Here is a 21,562-nt window from a genome sequence, read left to right on the forward strand (position 1 = left end):
AAGTGTAAACGTCATATGACTGAAGAAAAATGGCTGCTGTGCAGTGGTAAGATGCATCTTTCTGATCCAAAATCTGTTTTTGGTGTCCTTTAAATCTTAAGAGTATGAAATTGATATTAAATCAACATAGCTAGATGCATAAAAACTAATGAAAATGCGTGTGGTCTGCCTGATCTTGCTGTCATAACTAGTCACGAGCTGTCAACCTTTTTTTTTATCTCGATGTCAGCTAGTATAACATTCTGCATCAAAGTACAATCTGAAAAAGAACACACTTCTGTTACGTGCAGGATCCTCATATTTTGCTAATATTGTGCTCTGTTTGTATTAATGCAGGTTTATTACAGAGACCTCTGAGTAAATCAAGCTGTAACATATGTTTTCTACGACAGGCACTCTCGTGCACGCAGGTATGAGGCTGAACTGCAGAGCTGTGGCCTGGAGGTCGCCCCAGTGGAGTTTGGTGACTACCATCCCCTCAAGTCCATCACTGTGAGTAGGGCACAGTATGTTGTTGATGCACACCACATGTGTTGTATGTATGTTGGTGGGCATATGTGGCAAAGAAATTGATACTTATTGTATGTAGGCTTGATTTCTTCACACCATCATCATTAATGCAAGAGTGTACTGTCCTACCATAGAACATGTTTCTAATCACTTGAGCATAGCACTCTCTCTCTCTCGCTCTCTCTCTCTCTCTCTGTCTGTGTGTGTGTGTGTGTGTGTGTGTGTGTGTGTGTATAGCTCAGTAGTAAACAACTTGTCCCCCTCCATCCATCCATACATACCACACAGGTGACAGACTCCAAGTCGCGGAGGGGAGCGCGTAAAGGCAGCACCTCCTCCTCTTCCTCCTCCTCCAGCTCTGTGGCACCGGATCCCCTGAGCTCCATGCTGGATGGAATGGACCCCCTGTCCATGTTTGCTGCAGCCTCCGCCAGCGAGCCCCCCCTAACCCTCTCACAGAGCAGCTCCACTGGGGTGAGTGATTCACTGGGGTGTGGATAGAATGACATACTCACTGAGGGACAGATGGAGAAGGGAGGTTGAACGTGGGACAACGGTGATGGGGGATCTGATATTTCTATTGTGTCTCATTATGGAGGCATTGTCTCTTAAAATTATGCAACATGCACAATTTCCTCCTCTCTCTCATTCTCTCGCTCTCTTTCTCTCAATTATTTTTTCTGCACTCTGTTCAGGACTTTGGTAGAGGGAAGAGGAAGGAGAAGGAGGATGAGGTTGGAGTGGACTTTGAGCCGTGGTCATCCAAACGGGGAGAAATCCTGGCCAGGTTTACTACCACTGAGAAGCTTTCCATTGTGAGTAATGATTGTGCTTTAAGATCCCTCAAAGAGAAACATTTCCCCTTTCCCATCCTTGGTAATGGGACTAAGACTGACTTTTCTCTCTTGTTTTTTGACAGAATCTCTTCATGGGCTCAGATAAAGGTAATTCTACTCCAACATTTATAGTCTTTGATATACCAGTCCCCCTATTATGAAAGCTTGCTCGATTGAGTCTAGACAAAAAACCCAAACACACATGCATTGTTGTGTCACTTCTGTCATTCTCAGGCAAGGCTCCCAGTCCTGCCTCCTCTGCTGTATCGGAGAAGGTGCGGACTCGCCTAGAGGAGCTGGATGATCTGGAAGAGGCAAGTACAGCAGAATGGATCTACAGCCAGAACATTCTCTGTTGAGTTGTGTTTTCAAGAATGTTAGTGTTTACGTCTCTAATGTTGTGTGTGTGTTGCTAGGGGTCTCAGCGGGAGCTGCTGAATCTGTCCCAGCAGGACTATGTGAACCGTATTGAGGAGCTCAACCAGTCTCTAAAAGAGGCCTGGGCCTCCGACCAGAAGGTCAAGGCCCTCAAGATCGTCATCCAGGTCAGAACTGCAATACTTATAACAAATCTATTACAATGTAATATATTTACAACGTTATTCTGATAGGTTTTGTGTCTATGTCATTGTATGTGTGCATCCTAGTGCTCCAAGCTGCTGTCAGACACAGCTGTGATTCAGTTCTACCCCAGCAAGTTTGTCCTCATCACAGACATTCTGGACACCTTTGGTAAGTACTTAGGACTGGCCTCTCACTTCACTTAATAGCAGGGCATTCTATAGTAACATAGGTCAATTTTTCACATTGGATGTTGTAGTGGCTTTGATTATTGTCAGGAAGGGGTCACATTGTTTTAGGTAACCAAAATGTCTCTCTCTCTTAGGACTTCTGGTGTATGAGAGGATCTGGTCCATGTGTTCTGACCCTCGCCCCCTACCAGGTATGTCTATCTGTCACGTCTGTGTGTCAAACCAAGTGCTCTCCGTGGTCCTTCCTTTTTGAGTTATTATTTATTCTGATCCCTCTCCAGACTCCTTTACAGCTGATGAAGTGCATGACACGGCCAAGGAGACCTGCCTGAACTGGTTCTTCAAAATCGCCTCCATCAGAGAACTCATCCCACGACTGTATCCTTTATTATATACATCAACCTTCTAGTAACACACTCAGTCATTCATACATACACAGAGTTACCATATACAGTGAGCTCCAAAAGTATTGGGATAGTGAAAACATTTCTGTTGTTTTGGCTCTGTGCTCCAGCACTTTGGATTTGAAGTGATACAATGACTATGAGTTTAGAGTGCAGACTGTCAGCTTTAATTTGAGGGTCTTTTCATCTATATCGGGTGAACCGTTTAGAAATTACAGAACTTTTTGTACATAGTCCCCCCATTTTAGGGGACCAAAAGTATTGGGACAAATTCACTTATGTGTATTAAAGTAGTCAACAGTTTAGTATTCGGTCCCATATTCCTAGCATGCAATGAATGCATCATGTTTGTGACTCTACAAACTTGTTGGATGCATTTTCTGTTTGTTTCAGATTATTTTGTACCCTATAGAAATGAATAGTAAATAATGTAGTGTCATTTTTGAGTCACTTTTATTGTAAATAAGAATATAATATATTTCCAAACACTTCTACATTAATGTGGATGCTACCATGATTACGGATGTTTAATGTGGATGCTACAATGATTACGGATAGTCCTGAATTAATCGTGAATAATGATGAGTGAGAAAGTTACAGATGCACAAATATACCCCCAAGACATGTTAACTTCTCACCATTACAAAAAAATGTTTGGGGGGTATGATATTTGTGCATCTGTTTGTATCAATAACAAAACATGTGTCACTGTCCCAATACCTTTGGAGCTCACTGTATATACCTATGTCTCTGATCACATGCTTACATAGTGGTTTGAGTTGAATCCTTGACTCCACATACAGATATGTAGAGGTAGCTCTCCTGAAGTGTAACCGTTTCTTGACCAAGTGGTTAGTATCCCTCCCATGTTTCCCCACCTTGCTCTAGCACCACTCTCTCATCCCTCTAGCCGTCGGTTCAATGTTTTTGCTCCCTCTCTCTGTGTTCTCAGTGGGATCCAGGAGACGGTGCCTCGCCTCACAGCTATGATCCGGGGGATAGGGGACCCCCTGGTGGCCGTGTATGCCCGGGCCTACCTCTGTAGGGTGAGACTGGCTTCTACTAGAACATATTTTCTCTCAACTCTCTCTTTGGTTGCCCTCATTTACAGAGATTTCAACCGCCCCTTTTGGCTCAGTCATGAGAATGGGATAAATTCTCTCTTTGTCTAATCTTCCTATTTTCTTCCTCTACTCATTTCCACCAATCCCCTCTCTCTCTGCATCCATCTCTCTGGCCAGATTGGGATGGAGGTGGCTCCTCACCTGAAGGACAGCCTGAACAAGAACTTCTTTGACCTGCTGGGGACGTTCCGTCAGATCCACGGCGACAGTGTCCAGAACCAGCTGGTCCTGCAGAGGGTGGAGATCCCTGTCTACCTGACCCTCTACTCCCCCGCCATCCACTGGATCCTGCAGTGTGTCTCCTACAGAGCACCAGAGGTACACTACCACCCAGCATAACACATCCACAGTGGCCCAAGAATTGAGTGAGGTTGACACAGTAACAGTTATATAGCTACTGTATTGGGGACATCCCCATAACAGTCGCTGGCATGTATTTGACATCCATTATTCCAATGCAGGCCCTGCTAACAGAGATGATGGAGAGGTGCAAAAAGCTTGGGAATAAGTGAGTACTCCTCTACACCAGAGGGATTTATTTAGAAGGCAGATGCAGTGGGTTACTGTGTGGTGGAGCTTAGGACAGAGCACGTTACTGTAATACAGATACAATTTTATTTGTCACATGCTTCGTAAACAGCAGGTGTAGACTAACAGTGAAAAGCTTAATTGAGAAATAATACAAAAATATTAACACAAGGAATAAATACACAATGATTAACGATAACTTGGCTATATACACGAGGTACCAGTACGTACAGAGTCGATGTGCAGGGGTATGAGGTAATTGAGGTAGATATGTACATATAGGTAGGGATAAAGTGACTAGGCAACAGGATAGATAATAAACAGTAACAGCAGTGTATGTGATGAATCGAAATAGTTAGTGCAAAAAGGGTCAGTGCAGATAGTCCGGGTAGCTATTTGGTTAACTATTTAACTAACTATCTAGCAGTCTTATGGCTTGAGGGTAGAAACTGTTCAGGGTCCTGTTGGTTCCAGACTTGGTGCATCGGTACCGCTTGCCGTGCGGTAGCAGAGAGTAGAGTCTATGACTTGGGTGGCTTTGACAATGTTTAGGGCCTTCATCTGACACCGCCTGATATAGAGGTCCTGGATGGCAGGGAGCTCGGCCACAGTGATGTACTGGGCCATACGCACTACCCTCTGTAACACCTTGCAGTCAGATGCCAAGCAGTTGCCATACCAAGCGGTGATGCAGCCAGTCAAGATGCTCTCAATGGTGCAGCTGTATAACGTTTTGAGGACCTGAGGGGTCATGCCAAATATTTTCAGCCTCCTGAGGGGAAGAGGTGTTGTCGTGCCACGACTGTGTTGGTGTGTGTGGACCATGATAATTCCTTAGTGATGTGGATGCCGAGGAACTTGAAGCTCTCAACCCGCTCAACTACAGTCTTGTCGATGTGGATGGGGGCGTTCTCAGCCTTCCATTTCCTGTAGTCTACGATCATCTCATTTGTCTTGCTGACGTTGAAAGAAAGGTTGTTGTCCTGGCACCACACTGCCTGGTCTCTGACCTCCTCCCTATAGGCTGTCTCATCATCGTCGGTGATCAGGCCAACCACCATCGTGTTGTCAGAAAACGTAATGATGGTGTTGGAGTCGTGTGAGGCCAGCGCATGGTCAGCGCATGCTCCGAGTACGCAGCCTGGTAATCCGTCTGGCCCCGCGGCCTTGTGAATGTTAATCTGTTTAAAGGTCTTACTCACATCGGCTCCGAGGAGCGAGATCACACAGTCATCCGGAACAGCTGGTGCTCTCATGCATGGTTCAGTGTTGCTTGCCTCGAAGCGAGCATAGACGGCATTTAGCTCACACTTATTAATGAAGCCGGTGACTGATGTGGTAAACTCCTCAATGTTATCGGATGAATCCCGATAGATATTACAGTCTGTGTCCAACGAAAGAGTCCTGTAGCTTAGCATCCGCTTCATCGGACGACTTCCATATTGAGTGCGTCATTGATACTTCCTGTTTGAGTTTTGGATTGTAAACAGGAATTAGGAGGATAGAGTTATGGTCAGATTTGCCAAAGGGAGGGTGAGGGAGAGCTTTGAATGCGTTTCTGTGTGTGGAGTAAAGGTGATCTAGAATTTTGTCGCCTCTAGTTGCACAGGTTTCATGCTTTCAAAAATTTGGTAAAACAGATTTCAGTTTACCTGCATTAAAATCATCAGCCTCTAGGAGCACCACCTTTGGATGTGCATTTTCTTTACTTATGGCCCTATACAGCTCAATGAGTGCAGTCTTAGTGCCAGCATCGGTTTGTGGTGGTAAATAGACAACATTTTTGAGAAATTAGCTTTTTGTGCATATGGAACATTTCTGGGATCTTTTATTTCAGCTCATGAAACATGGGACCAACACTTTACATGTTGTGTTTATATCTTTTTTCAGTATAGGTGAAAACTCTCTTGTTAAATAGTATGGTCTGCAGGTATTCTAATTCAGGCGAGCAAAAACTTGAGACTTCCTTAACATTAGAGATTGTGTACCAGCTGTTGTTAACAAAGATACACCCCCCTTAACCTTACCCGAGGCAACCGTTCGGTTTTGAAGTTTCATAGAAAAACCAACTAGATGTACAGGATATTATATACAGGAAGCCAAACCTGGGCATTGAGTCTCAACTAATGTTGATTTCCCACAGTGCCCTGCTGCTGAACTCGGTGATGTGGGCGTTCAGGGCGGAGTTTATCGCGACGAGAGCCACCGACTTCATCGGCATGATCAAGGACTGTGATGAGGCAGGATTCCCTAAGGTTAGACACATCCACATTCACTATGATCAAGGACTGTGATGAGGCAGGATTCCCCAAGGTTAGACACATCCACATTTACTATGATCAAGGACTGTGATGAGGCAGGATTCCCCAAGGTTAGACACATCCACATTCACTATGATCAAGGACTGTGATGAGGCAGGATTCCCCAAGGTTAGACACATCCACATTCACTATGATCAAGGACTGTGATGAGGCAGGATTCCCTAAGGTTAGACACATCCACATTCACTATGATCAAGGATTGTGATGAGGCAGGATTCCCTAAGGTTAGACACATCCAAACATAGCATTGTTGCCCCTCCCTTCTGCCTCCAATATAGCTTTTATCTGTTATCTGTGTTGTTTACTCTTCATTCTGTCCTCCTTCAGCACCTGTTGTTTGGCTCTCTGGGCCGCAGTCTGGCCTGTGCTGACCCTCCTGAGGCAGAAAGGCTGCCCATCCTCAACGAGGCCTGGAAGGTCATCACCAAAGTGCGCAGTCCACAGGTACATAACAACTAATAACCCTCTTAGACAATGAAGACATGCTTGGTGGTTCACATTAACAAATTGTTGTAAATGTTTCATTATGTTATTCCAGGATTACATCAACTGTGCTGAGATCTGGGTGGAGTTCACCTGTCGTCACTTCACTGTGAGTGTCCCAGAGAATTACAGAGCTGCCAATGAAAGAGTTCTAAGCACAAGGGTCTCTAAATGAGTCATGCTATTTAATCCTTATTTTCTATGTCTTACTCTAAGAAACGTGAGGTCAACACTGTGCTCTCTGACATCATCAAGCACATGACCCCGGACCGGGCCTTTGAAGATGCCTATCCGCAGCTTCAGTCCGTGATAAGGAAGATCCTCACCTACTTTCATGACTTCTCTGTCCTCTTCTCCATGGTAAGACTTGGTTTGACATTCTCCAGTCTCAAACAATCACTTGTGTTTATCAGTGGATAGATCTAACTAGTTTCTCTGTGATTCCCCCTCAGGAGCGTTTCCTTCCTTTCATGGACATGTTCCAGAAGGACAGCGTCAGGGTGGAGGTGTGTCGCTCTATCATGGACGTCTTCATCAAGTATGTCTGGTTTAGCCAACACCTTTGCTGTTGTCATGCTACGTAGCTAATGTCTCCCAAGCTCAATGTCTCTTCCACACTATACAGTGAGGGAAAAAAGTATTTGATCCCCTGCTAATTTTGTACGTTTGCCCACTGACAAAGACATGATCAGTCTATAATTTTAATGGTAGGGTTATTTGAACAGTGAGAGACAGAATAACAACAACAAAAACCAGAAAAACGCATGTCAAAAATGTTATATATTGATTTGCATTTTAATGAGGGAAATAAGTATTTGACCCCCTCTCAATCAGAAAGATTTCTGGCTCCCAGGTGTCTTTTATACAGGTAACGAGCTGAGATTAGGAGCACACTCTTAAAGGGAGTGCTCCTAATCTCAGTTTGTTACCTGTATAAAAGACACCTGTCCACAGAAGCAATCAATCAATCAGATTCCAAACTCTCCACCATGCCCAAGACCAAAGAGCTCTCCAAGGATGTCAGGGACAAGATTGTAGACCTACACAAGGCTGGAATGGGCTACAAGACAATCGCCAAGCAGCTTGGTGAGAAGGTGACAACAATCACCTTCTCACCAGTCACCTTCTTATTGGCAAATGGAAGAAACACAAAAGAACTGTCAATCTCCCTCGGCCTGGGGCTCCATGCAAGATCTCACCTCGTGGAGTTGCAATGATCATGATAACGGTGAGGAATCAGCCCAGAACTACACGGGAGGATCTTGTCAATGATCTCAAGGCAGCTGGGACCATAGTCACCAAGAAAACAATTGGTAACACACTACGCCGTGAAGGACTGAAATCCTGCAGCGCCCGCAAGGTCCCCCTGCTCAAGAAAGCACATGTACAGGGCCGTCTGAAGTTTGCCAATGAACATCTGAATGATTCAGAGGAGAACTGGGTGAAAGTGTTGTGGTCAGATGAGACCAAAATGGAGCTCTTTGGCATCAACTCAACTCGCCGTGTTTGGAGGAGGAGGAATGCTGCCTATGACCCCAAGAACACCATCCCCACCGTCAAACATGGAGGTGGAAACATTATGCTTTGGGGGTGTTTTTCTTTCTAAGGGGATAGGACAACTTCACCACATCAAAGGGACGATGGACGGGGCCATGTACTAGGGGCCATGTCTTGGGTGAGAACCTCCTTCCCTCAGCCAGGGCATTGAAAATGGGTCGTGGATGGGTATTCCAGCATGACAATGACCCAAAACACACGGCCAAGGCAACAAAGGAGTGGCTCAAGAAGAGGCACATTAAGGTCCTGGAGTGGCCTAGCCAGTCTCCAGACCTTAATCCCATAGAAAATCTGTGGAGGGAGCTGAAGGTTCGAGTTGCCAAACATCAGCCTCGAAACCTTAATGACTTGGAGAAGATCTGCAAAGAGGAGTGGGACAAAATCCCTCCTGAGATGTGTGCAAACCTGGTGGCCAACTACAAGAAACGTCTGACCTCTGTGATTGCCAACAAGGGTTTTGCCACCAAGAACCTAGTCATGTTTTGCAGAGGGGTTCAAATACTTATTTCCCTCATTAAAATGCAAATCAATTTATAACATTTTTGTCATGCGTTTTTCAGGATTTTTTTGTTGTTATTCTGTCTCACACTGTTCAAATAAACCTACCATTAAAATTATAGACTGATCATTTCTTTGTCAGTGGGCAAATGTACAAAATCAGCAGGGGATCAAATACTTTTTTCCCTCACTGTACATGTGAAGTCAGTTTGCTTCTGTGTCTATACCTAATGTCTGTCTGTGTCTGTCTCCTCAGACACCAGCAAGAGCCCACTAGAGACCCTGTCATCCTCAATGCTCTACTCCACGTCTGCAAGACCATGCACGACTCTGTCAAGTAAGTATCCAACCGTGTGTGCGCGTGCTTGTGTGTATATTATAAATTATCCTACTCTCTCTGTGTCCCTTAGTGCTCTGACTCTGGAGGATGAGAAGAGATCTCTGGCCTTATTGATCAATGGCTTTATACGCATGGTGAGTGTCTTCGACTCAGACTACCCCACCTCTGGGTCTCCAGACACTCCTTCTCCTGCATTTCCAAGGGTGACAGAGAGTGACTCAGCATATCTCTCTTTCTTTCTTTCTTTCTTTCTTTCTTTCTTTCTTTCTTTCTTTCTTTCTTTCTTTCTTTCTTTCTTTCTTTCCTTCTTTCCTTCTTTCTTTCTTTCCTTCTTTCTTTCTTTCTTTCTCTCTCTCTCTTCCCCCCGACTCTCTCTCCAGGTGTCGTTTGGCCGTGACTTTGAGCAGCAGCTGAGTTTCTGTGTGGAGGCCCGGGCCACCTTCTGTAACCTGGAGCCAGTGCTGGTGCAGCTCATCCATGTGAGTACAGCACGACAGCCAAGTGACCCACCATACCCTCAGAAGCCCTTATCTTCATCGTCTTATCTGCATGTGTGCAACACAGACCACACCTCGACATGGTTCTGCTTTGCAATACCAACCGACTTCTTTTGACAGTTGAAATGAATCTAGCTTAACCTTTTAATCAATTTTATTTTATATAGCCCTTCGTACATCAGCTAATATCTCGAAGTGCTGTACAGAAACCCAGCCTAAAACCCCAAACAGCTAGTAATGCAGGTGTAGAAGCACGGTGGCTAGGAAAAACTCCCTAGAAAGGCCAAAACCTAGGAAGAAACCTAGAGAGGAACCAGGCTATGAGGGGGACCATTTTGTCATGGTTATATATATATACAGTGTATTCAGACCCCTTGACTTTTTCCACATTTTGTTACATTACAGCCTTATTCTAAAATTGATTACATTGAGGAGGGAAAAAAACAATCTACACACAATACCCCGTAAGGACAAAGCAAAAACACGTTTTTAGACATGTTTGCAAATGTGTGTGTATATATATATATATATATATATATATATATATGAAGAAAAAAAATGTTATAACATTTACATAAGTATTCAGACCCTTTACTCAGTACTTTGTTGAAGCATCTTTGACAGCGATTACAGCCTCGAGTCTTCTTGGGTATGACGCTACATGCTTGGCACACCTGTATTTGGGGAGTTTCTCCCATTCTTCTCTGCAGATCCTCTCAAGCTCTGTCAGGTTGGATGGGGAGCATCGCTGCACAGCTATTTTCAGGTCTCTCCAGAGATGTTCGATCGGGTTCAATTCCGGGCTCTGGCTGGGCCACTCAAGGACATTCTGAGACTTGTTCCGAAGCCACTCCTGCGTTGTCTTGGCTGTGTGCTTAGGGTCGTTGTCCTGATGGAAGGTGAACCTTCTCCCCAGACTGAGGTCCTGAGCACTCTGGAGCAGGTTTTCATCAAGGATCTCTCTGTACTTTGCTCCGTTCATCTTTCCCTCGATCCTGACTAGTCTCCTAGTCCCTGCCTCTGAAAAACATCCCCACAGCATGATGCTGCCACCACCATGCTTCACCGTAGGGATGGTACCAGGTTTCCTCCAGACGTGACGCTTGGCATTCAGGCAAAAGAGTTCAATCTTTGGTTTCATCAGCCCAGAGAATCTTGTTTCTCATGGTCTGAGAGTCCTTAAGATGCTTTTTTGGCAAACTCCAAGAGGGCTGTCAGGTGCCTTTTTACTGAGGAGTGGCTTCCGTCTGGCCATTCTACCATAAAGACCTGATTGGTGGAGTGCTGCAGAGATGGTTGTCCTTCTGGAAGCTTCTCCCATCCCCACAGAGGAACTCTAGAGCTCTGTCAGAGTGACCATCAGGTTCTTGCTCACCTCTCTGACCAATGCCCTTCTCCCCCGATTGCTCAGTTTGGCCGGGTGGGCCAGCTCTAGGAAGAGTCTTGGTGGTTCCAAACTTCTTCCATTTAAGAATGATGGAGGCCACTGTGTTCTTGGGAACCTTCAATGCTGCAGACATTGTTTGGTACCCTTCCCCAGATCTGTGCCTTGACACAATCCTGTCTCGGTGCTCTACGGACAATTCCTTCAACCTCATGGCTTGGTTTTTGCTCTGACATGCACTGTCACTGTGGGACCTTATATAGACAGGTGTGTGTCTTTACAAATCATGTCCAATCAATTGAATTTACCACAGGTGGACTCCAATCAAGTTGTAGAAACATCTCAAGGATGATCAATGGAAACAGGATGCACCTGAGCTCATTTTCTAATCTTAAAGCAAAGGGTCTGAAAGCTTATGTAAATAAGGTATTTCTGTTTTTTGTTTGCTAAAATGTCAAAAAAAACTTTTTCGCTTTGTCATTATGGGGTATTGTGTGTAGATTGATGATGGGAAAAAAAAACAATTTAATCCATTTTAGAATAAGGCTGCAACGTAACAAAATGTGGAAAAAGTCAAGGGGTCTGAATACTTTCCGAATGCACAGTACATACATGTACAGAACTTTTGTCCTCTTCTCTCAGACTGTAAACCAGCTGGCCATGGAGACAAGGCGTGTGATGAGGGGGAGCCACTCCCGCAAGACTGCTGCTTTTGTCAGGGTTGGTCACCGTACAGCACTATCTGTAACACCAACATCTGTGTCCTCAATATGGCCACTAATATGTCACTAAATCCTTGTTCTCTCTCTCAGGCATGTGCTGCATACAGCTTCATCACCATTCCCTCCCTCACCAGCATCTTCAGCCGCCTCAACCTCTACCTGCTGTCTGGGCAGGTGGCCCTGGCCAACCAGTGTCTTTCCCAGGGTAAGTCTGAGTTTGCTCTGTTCAGAATAGACAGACCCAGAGTCATGAGGTTTTCACCAGTTCTGAAGTGAATTCTCATTCATTGTTATCTCTCTCTCCTAGCGGATGCATTCCTGAAGGCAGCGGTCAGTGTGTTGCCAGAGGTGCCACGCAGTGTCAGTATCGAGGGAAAACTGCGCTCTTCTGAGTGCTTCCTGCTTGACTTCATCAACAACTTCCTGTCAGCACTACTAGTTGTGCCGGTAAGGAAACATCCCTGCTTTTCCCATAATGCTTGAAATAACTAAAGAAATAGGAAATATCAAGGAAGTACTTCCCGTGTGCGTGTCCAGGACCACCCAGAGGCAGGGGTGTTGTACCTGGTGCGTGGGCTGCTCAACATGGTACAGGACTACACCTGGGAGGACAACAGTGACGCCAAGGTCCAAGTCTACATCAGCGCCCTGCCACTACTGGCTGCCATGAGTCAGGAGACCTACCTCTACTCCATCCCCAAAGGTACTACCTACAAACACACACCCTCCTCTCCCCTACTATCCAGGTTTATGTGGCATATAATAATATGGCTTTTAGCAGACACTTTTATCTAAAGCGGTTTACAGTCATGCATGCATACATTTTAAGTACGGGTGGTACTGGGAATTGAATCCACTATCCTGACGTTGCAAGCGTCAACTGAGCTACAGAGGACCATATGATATTGGTCTCTCAGAATAGGCTAGAAATATAGAAGAGAGTGAAATGAAAGGATCATTGGAGTCAAAGCCAGCTAACACACACCCTTCCTTTCTCTTTTCCAGTGGACTCTAATGAAACACTTTATGGAGGAGATCCCAAGTTTGTGGCAGAGATCAACAAGTTATGTGAAACTCTGATTGGACAAGTGCTGGACCATCTCAAGAGCTTGGGTAGAGATGAGGTAGGACACACACTATGCCAGTGTCAGAGAAATTCACTGTTTATACATAGTTTTTTGTATTTATCCATAAACGTTTAACTCTCCTCTCTTATCCTTTCCTGTCCCTTCCTCTGTTGTAGAGTGTTCGTAGACAGGGTAGTCTGGCCTTCTCCCTGTTTGGTTGCCTCCTGGCTCATGGGGACCTACGCAATAACAAACTCAACCAGCTGGCTGTCAACCTGTGGAATCTGAGCCACAAACAGGGCTACTGCGACACACGCACCGCCGTGAGTAAAACACAGACAGTTTTAGGCATGGGAGAGATGCAGTAAAGTGATTCTAATCAAATCTCTGTATACACAACATATTTCCAGAATACAGTTGTATTTCTTAGTCGCCCTTTCTTTTTTTTCTTGACAGGTGCGGACGCTAGAGTTCATCAAGCACCAGGCCCAGCAGCCAGACATGGCTCACCTCTCAGACATGCTTCAACGCCTCACACTGCAGTCCAGGACCTGAGGACATCGACTACATCCCCTTTCCCATATATCTATGTGCACTGTAGGGATTGTCTCACCTTATAATTGCAGTATCTGTTTAGTGCCCACCAGGCCCCTGGAGGGATGTACATGTGCTGATTTTCATCCTTCAGTATTTCATTTGGACCTAGTAAACTAGGTGTGTAGCCTCTATCTAATCAGTTACATCAATTAATCAATTAATTGCCAGATTGATATGAAAACTCAGATCAGTCCTCAAGGACTGGAGCTAGACAGCCCTGCAGACATCCAACTTCTACACAGATTCACTGCTTTCCCATGGCCCCTACAAGAAAAGACACTCCCTCTGCAAGTCTGATCCTAGATAGAGGTCCTTGTTATGCCATTGTTGAATGATAAACTAACATAGATAACTGATTCATACAATGCCGTTAAACTTCCCTGTCTTTCAATTATTGTATACTTGTTTATGTATTTGTACTGTACTGAAATTAAGTTTCTCCATTCTGTGCTAACATTTTGTATATTATTGTAAAATGTCTGAACATACGTGATTGGAAAAAGCAAAACCAAACCATGGCGGTGTTGTGTATTTGTAATAAATTATTGTCTCCTCTAAAAGCAAACAACTCTTTCAAGCCTAGCACTCTTTAAACAGACAGTGTGGACAGAGAAGCTATCATCAGTTGTTTATTTACTCAATTAGTGAAACATTTAAAAGGCAAACAACCCCCATTTGCATTCAAATGAAACTATCAAAAACAAAATGTTATGTTCAACATGCTGGCTAGCCCGCCAGAGCCGTGGTCTGTCTAAAAGCCTTTGGTCACACATACTCCACACAACTCTGGTATCATTCCCTCAACATTCTGTGCATTACCGTACATACGACTCACACAGCAGGAGGAATATTAGATTCAGACCTTTTTGCTATCCAGGCTACTTATTTTGTGGAGTTGGTGCATACTTATTTAACCAGTGGCATTAACTTGTTTTCTTAAGCAGAGAGATGTTATAGTAGTAACACCCTAATGGACATCTTGACTATTATCAAGGATTTCACTTTATAATAACAAAACATCTCGAGGTGGCTGTAGAGAAGCTTGGAAGTTTCACCCTTGAGAATTTCTACAGCAGTTATAATTCCAAAACAGATAAGAACCTGTAAAACATGAATTCAAGAAATTCCCAAAACATGTACAGTAGCAGAAGAAAATGTCAAATTACTGACTTAAACAACCACTCCATGTATGTAAAGGAATATTCATTTTGGATACTGGAGTATGCATTTAAGCCCAACCCGGTAAGATAAATAATGTAAGCTTCTGGATATAGACAATATAATACTACGGTAGGCTGGGATTGTTTCTTTCAAGTTGTTTAATCTTCCCTTCGTCTGTCTGATCTCAGTCAAACATCTGGACCGACAAAATGGAGCAGTCACCCAACTCAAACTGAAAATGTATCTGGGGGGGAAGACGCCCGATATAGAAGACTTCAACGGAACTGACTCACATTCACATGAACATGCCAAATACATTCAACACACACACACAGCCAGGTATATATGATCTGAGCATACCCATCCTCTCCTGTCAATTTAAACACACATGTAATCTCCCATACGTTAACAGATTATGAATAGTGGTCAAATCCGGCTTTAGTTTGCAGCCAGGTATACGATGCCCGACAGGTACAGGTAACTGCCAAAATAAAGGAAACACCAACATAGTGTCTTATTAGGACGTTGGGCTACCACAAGCCAGCACAGCTTCAATGCACATTGGCATAGATTATATTGTCTGGAACGAGAAATTCCATAATTTTGTGTTTTGTTGATGGTGGTGGAAAACACTGTCTCAGGCACCGCTCCAGAATCTCCCATAAGTGTTCAATTGGGATGAGATCTAGTGACTGAGACAGCCATGGCATATGGTTTAAACCTTTTTAATGCTCATCAAACCATTCAGTGATCACTCGTGCCCTGTGGATGGGGGCATTGTCATCCTATGGGGAAATAGCCATGGTAGCCAAAATAATGGCCTGACCAGCATTTTTATATATTACCCCAAGCATGATGTGATGTTAGTGCACTTGCTTTCAATACACTTCTATCCCTCATTTACTCAAGTGTTTCCATTATTTTGGCAGTTACCTGTATATCTCTCTCCACTGACTCTACACCATGCAGCTCACCACACCCCTATCACTCTTGATTATTATTGAACATTTAAATGGATTACAAGTTGGTTATAGTAACTCTTTAATACAAATTACTACCTCCACCTGTGGTGGATGCATGGTGCATGGGGAGAAAAAGTACTACTCCCTGTTATTTTATGAGTTAATTATGACAAATGAATATGCAGCCACTGTTGAATCTGTTCTGTCCCTGGGGATGAGAGAAAATAAGAAGTCCAGGAAGGAAGGAAGGAAGGAAGGATCGCAGCTGCTTACCTTTTCCTTTTTAAAAACCAAAACTACACAGAAAATTGTCCAAAACTAAGAAACAAAAACGATGAAAATAAAACCAAAATAAAACTCAAACGGAAAGCATTTGCATTTTTGCGCAGTCCAGGTTGTGCTGAGTGGGATGGTTTGGCCTGCTTTTTGTTCTGGTTCTGGTTGGATGTCTGGGGGAACTGGGGACCAGCACACCTCTGCTACCCCGGGGGGGGGGGGTCATCCTTGCTCGCCCCAGAGCTCTCAGTCCAGCTCGATGGGGCTGCCGTCCTCATGTGCTTCTTCTCCCTCCTCATCCTCACCTGAGCCCATCAGGCTGTTCAACAGGTTTCCTGACAGACACAGAACACACTTCAATGAAACACAAAAACCTACCGTTTCCCCAATGTAGCTTTCAATGGTGATCAGAATGGGTTTGTAAAAATAGTGTGTAGTGAGTCACAAGCACTTACCGAGCAATCCACCATATGATGAGGACTGTTTGGGTGGCACCCCAAAGAAAAGCTGACCTATTCTGTCGAGATACTGACGCAGCAGGCAGTCAATGTAACAGGAGGAGGAGAAGGAGAATGATTATTAGACACCACGCTGAGTTATAATGCTACGTGACCACGGAGGGACACTCATTAACGGGTCAAGCTCACCTCATTATACATAGGGTCCCTCTTCAGGGAAGGCTGATACTGTTCACATAGCACTGTGAACACTGTTAATTTCCCTCTGTAGAGGAGAACACACGAGGAGAGGCACATTTATGAGAGCCTGGCAAAACAATGTGGGTTTTATTCAAAGGGTGGTTGAATAAACAAGGCCTTACCCATCCACCGCCAGCAAGAGAAACCAGATGAAGTTGAGCAAGGGCTGGACAAAGGGAGGGCCCTTCTCTATTGAGGGGTGTTTCTGAGTATATGTGCTGAACACCACAGATGCACTGTTTTTGTTCTTTAGACAGAGGAACCTGAGCAGGCAGGGAAAGAGAGAGAGAGAGACGAGGGACAGAGCTGAACAAGCAATTAAACAACATAACACACAGCTATTGGTGACAGACTGAAAACAGATCTGGGTGCAGCAAGACAGAGACTTACTGTAGGACGGCCTGCGCCACAAACAGGTCCACCTCACTGCGAAAGCCCCGCTGCGCCGAGTACTCCACCAGCATCTGGGCACAGCCCTCTCCATCAGAGGAGTGCAAGAAGTGGTAGCGAGACTCACTGTAGTTTTGCTCTAAACAGATAGAATTCAATCATATTCAAACTCTTTGTTCAGGGAAAAATTATATCTTTGCAGTTTAATGTTCAGAGTTTTCCATTGAATACCTTTCCACAAGGTGACTGCCAGGAGCTGATGCAGTTTGGGAGCGCCCAGCTTCCCCGAGCCGCCTGTGGACCACTTGAGTGCGCGGGACACAAATGCTACTCTCTCTGGGGAGTTAGGGTCCATCAAACTGAACAGCTTAGCCAGGTGCTCTGCAATGCAACACAGATGAGGTTAACACAGAGACGACGGTACACTGACACTAACTGTGTTTATATTGTTTAATTACGATGAATTATGTATGTTAGCTCACCTAACTCTTCGTCCTCTACCTTTGCCTCTGATTTCTCCAAAGACTCTAGTACCAACATTGACAGGTCTGCAGCACTGTTTAGCTGCGGATTACAAAAAAACAGCAATTTGCCACAGAACTCTTCTACAACTGTTTAGTTGTGAATAAAAAAAATTGCTAGCTATAGCGCTTAGACTCTACTCAAAAAGAGATGCAAAAAAACGACATTAACATAATGAATGCCCCAGTGGCAGGCCTTCTTATACCTGGTTGTAACTGAAGAAGAGCTGGGCACCATTGTACATCAACTCCCTGGCATCTGCATGCTTTGCCTGTGACGTATACCTGTGTCAAACAGAGATGGCAAATGTCATGTCACTGACAAACAGCATTCAAACCAGGTTAAGAAAGTGGCAATAGGAATGGTAGTGTGGTGGTCCCCCTAGGAAATACTGAGGGCTGAAAAGTAGGACTCAGTCACTGGGACAACATTTCTCAATACACAATAGTTTAATAACAGTGAACTTTCACTCAGGGTGTTTTCACACTTGGTCCCTTACAGCTACATTTTGTGATCTCCACAAAAAATGAAGGGAAGTTAAAGTTGAGTGTGAACACTCCAAAGGAACTCAGACCCCTCAAAAGAGCCCCCGAACCGAACTGAACTGAGACCATCTTGAGAGCTGGTCTCAGTTCAGTTCGGTTCCCTTTTTTAAAGCTCCCCAGGTTTGCTTGTCATTATTTTCGCACCACACACTAGACTACTGCAACACCGTTTCCCCTGCCATAACCCCGCCACATTGGAGAGAGAAGATAATGTGCAGGTTCGCAGAAAAAATGTGTGCTGTTTTTGGATATTGATTAGCGATTGTCCAGGATGCACAGAAATTCCAAAATGTGTGGAGTTTTGTACTGACAAGATGTTCAGATTATTTATTTGCAATATGTTTATCTATAGGCTAAGAGAGCTTCATAAGCTGTTTATTTGAGTGTGAGAAGACAACAACATTCACTATATATACAAAAGTATGTGGACACCCCTTCAAATTAGTGGATTCGGGTATTTCAGCCACACCCATTGCTGACAGGTGTATAAAATCGGGCACAGCCATGCAATCTCCATAGACAAACATTAGCAGTAGAATGGCCTTACTGAAGAGCTCAATGACTTTCAATGTGGCACCATCCTAGGATGCCACCTTTCCAACAAGTCAGTGTGGAAACGTCTAGGAGCAACAATGGCTCAGCCGCGAAGTGGTAGGCCACACAAGCTCACAGAACGGGACCGCCGAGTGCTGAAGCTCGTAAAAATCGTCTGTCCTCAGTTGCAACTCTCACTATCTAGTTCCAAACTGCCTCTGGAAACAACGTCAGCACAATAACTGTTTGTCAGGAGCTTCATGAAATGGAATTCCATGGCTGAGCAGCCACACACAAGCCTAAGATCACCATGCGCAACGCCAAGTGTCGGCTGGAGTGGTGTAAAGCTCGCCGCCATTGGACTCTGGAGCAGTGGAAACGCGTTCTCTGGAGTGATGAATCACGCTTCACCATCTGGCAGTCCGACGGACGAATCTGAGTTTGGCGGATGCCAAGAGAACGCTACCAGCTGTTTTTCATGGTTCGGGCTAGGCACCTTAGTTCCAGTGAAGGGAAATCTTAACGCTACAGCATACAATGACATTCTAGATGAGCCCTTACCTCAACCCCAACCCCATCAAACACCTTTTGGATGAACTGGAATGCCGACTGCGAGCCAGGCCTAATCGCCCAACATCAGTGCCCGACCTCACTAATGCTCTTGTGGCTAAATGGAAGCAAGTCCCCGCAGCAATGTTCCAACATCTAGTGGAAAGCCTTCCCAGAAGAGTGGAGGCTGTTATAGCAGCAAAGGGGGGACCAACTCCATATTAATGCCCATGATTTTGGAATGAGATGTTTGACGAGTAGGTGTCCACATACATTTGGTCATGTAGTGTATTTGGTGAGAATCACAACATAGTTACACAATCCATTCTAGATCTTAAACGGTCAGTAGCCTACATTGGGTGTACAATTTTCAATTAGGCCTGCAGTTATTCTACTGGTATTTAATCTGTTACCAATAATAATGACATGTGAATATTATCATCTGATTACATTATTATGTGTCACCTTTTAACAAAATGCAATATATTAGCTTCCAAAATGTATGTCGGTTTATCTAGCTGTCCGATAGCACATTCTGATGAAATGGCTTGTCCCTTACTTTTACCCAGAGTGCATTGAGTGAATGTAGGAAAAATATATTGGTTCCTTTCTAAACATAGCAATGTGAATGCAAAGAGAACGGAGTTCTTTTTTTTTTTTTTTTACCCCAGAGTTCACTTTAAAGAGGACTGAGATCAGTTATTTTAAAGAGGACTATATGTGAAAACACCATTAGTTAACGTAAAGGCTGTGCCCACACAGTTCTCATGTGAAGTTAGGCTACCTGTCATGACTGTCAAACATTGAAGTACAACCAACAGCAAGTTAATGAATGAGACCATAGTGATGGTGATGGGTAGTCATGAATCATGGGCAATACCTACAATAGCTTAATTGATTGTGCATGCTTAGCAAAGTTGACTAGCTAACGTTAGTTGGTTTGTAAATGTAGCTAAAAGAAACTAGCTAACTACAAAACAAGCTAGATGGCAAGTTAGTTAGCGTTAGCTAACTAGTACTTGTACTTGACATGGTTTTTGCTGGGCTTGGAGTGACAGTCTGTACTGTTTGTAAGTGTGCCAGGTTAGTGAACTATATCTTCACTAAACGAACATGGGCATTGTGGGTAGGTAACTAGCTAGCGTTTGTAAATGGGTTAGCGCTAGCATATTATTGCGACATTGACATTTAGCTAACTAGGCTAGCTAGCTAGGCGGATAATTCCCATTCTGTGACTGAGAGATTGACGTATAAAACTGTCCATTCAAAAATAAGGACAGACCCGAGTGGGTGGGGCAGTACCATGAATCGACCAATGATACAATATAATGGAGGCAGCAAGGTTAACAAGCAGAAAGATCAGGAAAATGAAGGCCCAGAAGCCAACTGATAACTTAGCCAGGCTAACGAAAATTCAAATTTCTTACCTAAAAAATAAGGTTCTGTACATCTGGTGAGCCTCATAGTAATCTCCCTTTTCCACACTGGCTCGCAGTTTCCCTTCAACCCGCTGCGTTCCTCCACGGTTTCTTGCGCTGGAGCACTTCAGAGCCTCCTGCTCCGACATCATTGTTCCCAGCAGCTCCGCCCAACAACCAAGCCAAGCGTTGACAGTGCAGAAACGGATGCACAAAAAAATAGCTATGTCCTATTTCACTTGCCGTAGTTAGGTATTTGCGCTCAAGTTTCTAGATCCCACGCTAAATATTTCACTGCTATTTTCATTTCACTATTTCTTATACACATCTTCATCATGGTTGTATTAGTTACCTTTACCTAGCTATGTGCATTAGCTCTGGTCCAAGGCGTTATGTGGATATGACCTGGCTTTCTCTTTGAGCAGATAGCCAAGCTAACGTTATTCATTAATGTCATATCTAGCTAGCTACCTAGCTAGCTCAATGAACTGATCATTTGAAGGAATCTCATAATCATGTACTGCATGATCATATACAGCATATGATCCCAGTGACAGTGGGGCAACCATGTCAGTCAAACTTCATCCTGGTCTGGAAGGAAGATTACATTACTGTATGTAACGTTAGCTAGCTAACGGTATAGTACTTTATCACAAAACGCTTAATGTGTGGTAAGGCTAGAATTCCCACTATGCTGTATAGTTGTCATCTGTGAGTGGAGATTCAGTATATGTCCAGTCCAGCTCTGAGCAGCTCCTGTGAGGGGAAAATACAGCACTAGCTTCTCCAAAGACAGAGTATGAAACTCTAGCTACTGCTGCCCCTCCCTCATTGTTGTGAGTACAGCGGGCCCTACTGGTCGAGAGATACTACCACCCCAGATGAAT

General features: G+C 44.3%; 2 protein-coding genes across 5 annotated transcripts; one reads left to right on the top strand and one right to left on the bottom strand.

Annotated features, from left to right (window-relative positions):
- Positions 1-13: 13 nt before the first annotated feature.
- LOC311100476 (VPS35 endosomal protein-sorting factor-like) lies at positions 14-14,179 on the top strand. Its single transcript, XM_084141397.1, has 29 exons — positions 14-46; positions 393-492; positions 799-984; positions 1,206-1,325; positions 1,430-1,454; positions 1,581-1,660; positions 1,763-1,891; positions 1,994-2,078; positions 2,233-2,289; positions 2,380-2,476; positions 3,306-3,353; positions 3,455-3,548; positions 3,744-3,944; positions 4,088-4,134; positions 6,298-6,409; positions 6,803-6,919; positions 7,014-7,067; positions 7,175-7,318; positions 7,411-7,496; positions 9,270-9,350; positions 9,424-9,487; positions 9,734-9,832; positions 11,877-11,954; positions 12,047-12,161; positions 12,264-12,403; positions 12,494-12,659; positions 12,962-13,080; positions 13,200-13,346; positions 13,480-14,179. The coding sequence occupies exons 1-29, from the start codon at positions 30-32 to the stop codon at positions 13,576-13,578; spliced, it is 2,907 nt and encodes a 968-aa protein (XP_083997523.1). The 5' UTR covers positions 14-29; the 3' UTR covers positions 13,579-14,179.
- Positions 14,180-14,236: 57 nt separating this feature from the next.
- LOC311100964 (Golgi to ER traffic protein 4 homolog) lies at positions 14,237-21,484 on the bottom strand. 4 transcript variants are annotated; one of them, XR_014609862.1, is made up of 10 exons: positions 20,685-20,848; positions 17,835-17,913; positions 17,590-17,671; positions 17,339-17,488; positions 17,108-17,246; positions 16,840-16,980; positions 16,667-16,742; positions 16,475-16,547; positions 15,883-16,354; positions 14,237-15,262 (listed from the first exon to the last, which is right to left on the bottom strand). XR_014609862.1 is itself a non-coding variant. In XM_084141958.1 (9 exons), exons 1-9 carry the CDS (start codon positions 20,825-20,827, stop codon positions 16,266-16,268), a joined length of 972 nt encoding a protein of 323 aa, XP_083998084.1. In that variant the 5' UTR covers positions 20,828-21,484; the 3' UTR covers positions 14,237-16,265. The 4 variants fall into 4 exon arrangements, 1 of the variants encoding a protein (XP_083998084.1); XR_014609863.1 differs by having other exon boundaries at positions 15,733-16,354; XR_014609864.1 differs by having other exon boundaries at positions 15,715-16,354.
- Positions 21,485-21,562: the final 78 nt, after the last annotated feature.

The sequence above is a fragment of the Coregonus lavaretus genome (assembly GCF_964263955.1).
Source record: "Coregonus lavaretus genome assembly, chromosome: 25".
Lineage (NCBI taxonomy): Eukaryota > Metazoa > Chordata > Actinopteri > Salmoniformes > Salmonidae > Coregonus > Coregonus lavaretus.

Bases quoted from the DNA above. Each gene is read 5' to 3' on its own strand.
- LOC311100476 (XM_084141397.1), top strand. The intron at 6,920-7,013 runs GTACATAACAAC...ATGTTATTCCAG, and splicing joins CCAAAGTGCGCAGTCCACAG to GATTACATCAACTGTGCTGA. The intron at 12,404-12,493 runs GTAAGGAAACAT...GTGCGTGTCCAG, and splicing joins CAGCACTACTAGTTGTGCCG to GACCACCCAGAGGCAGGGGT.
- LOC311100964 (XM_084141958.1), bottom strand. From the start codon at position 20,827: ATGATGTCGGAGCAGGAGGCTCTGAAGTGCTCCAGCGCAAGAAACCGT. The intron at 17,489-17,589 runs GTGAGCTAACAT...GTTGCATTGCAG, and splicing joins GGTAGAGGACGAAGAGTTAG to AGCACCTGGCTAAGCTGTTC. The intron at 17,247-17,338 runs GTATTCAATGGA...CTATCTGTTTAG, and splicing joins GGCAGTCACCTTGTGGAAAG to AGCAAAACTACAGTGAGTCT.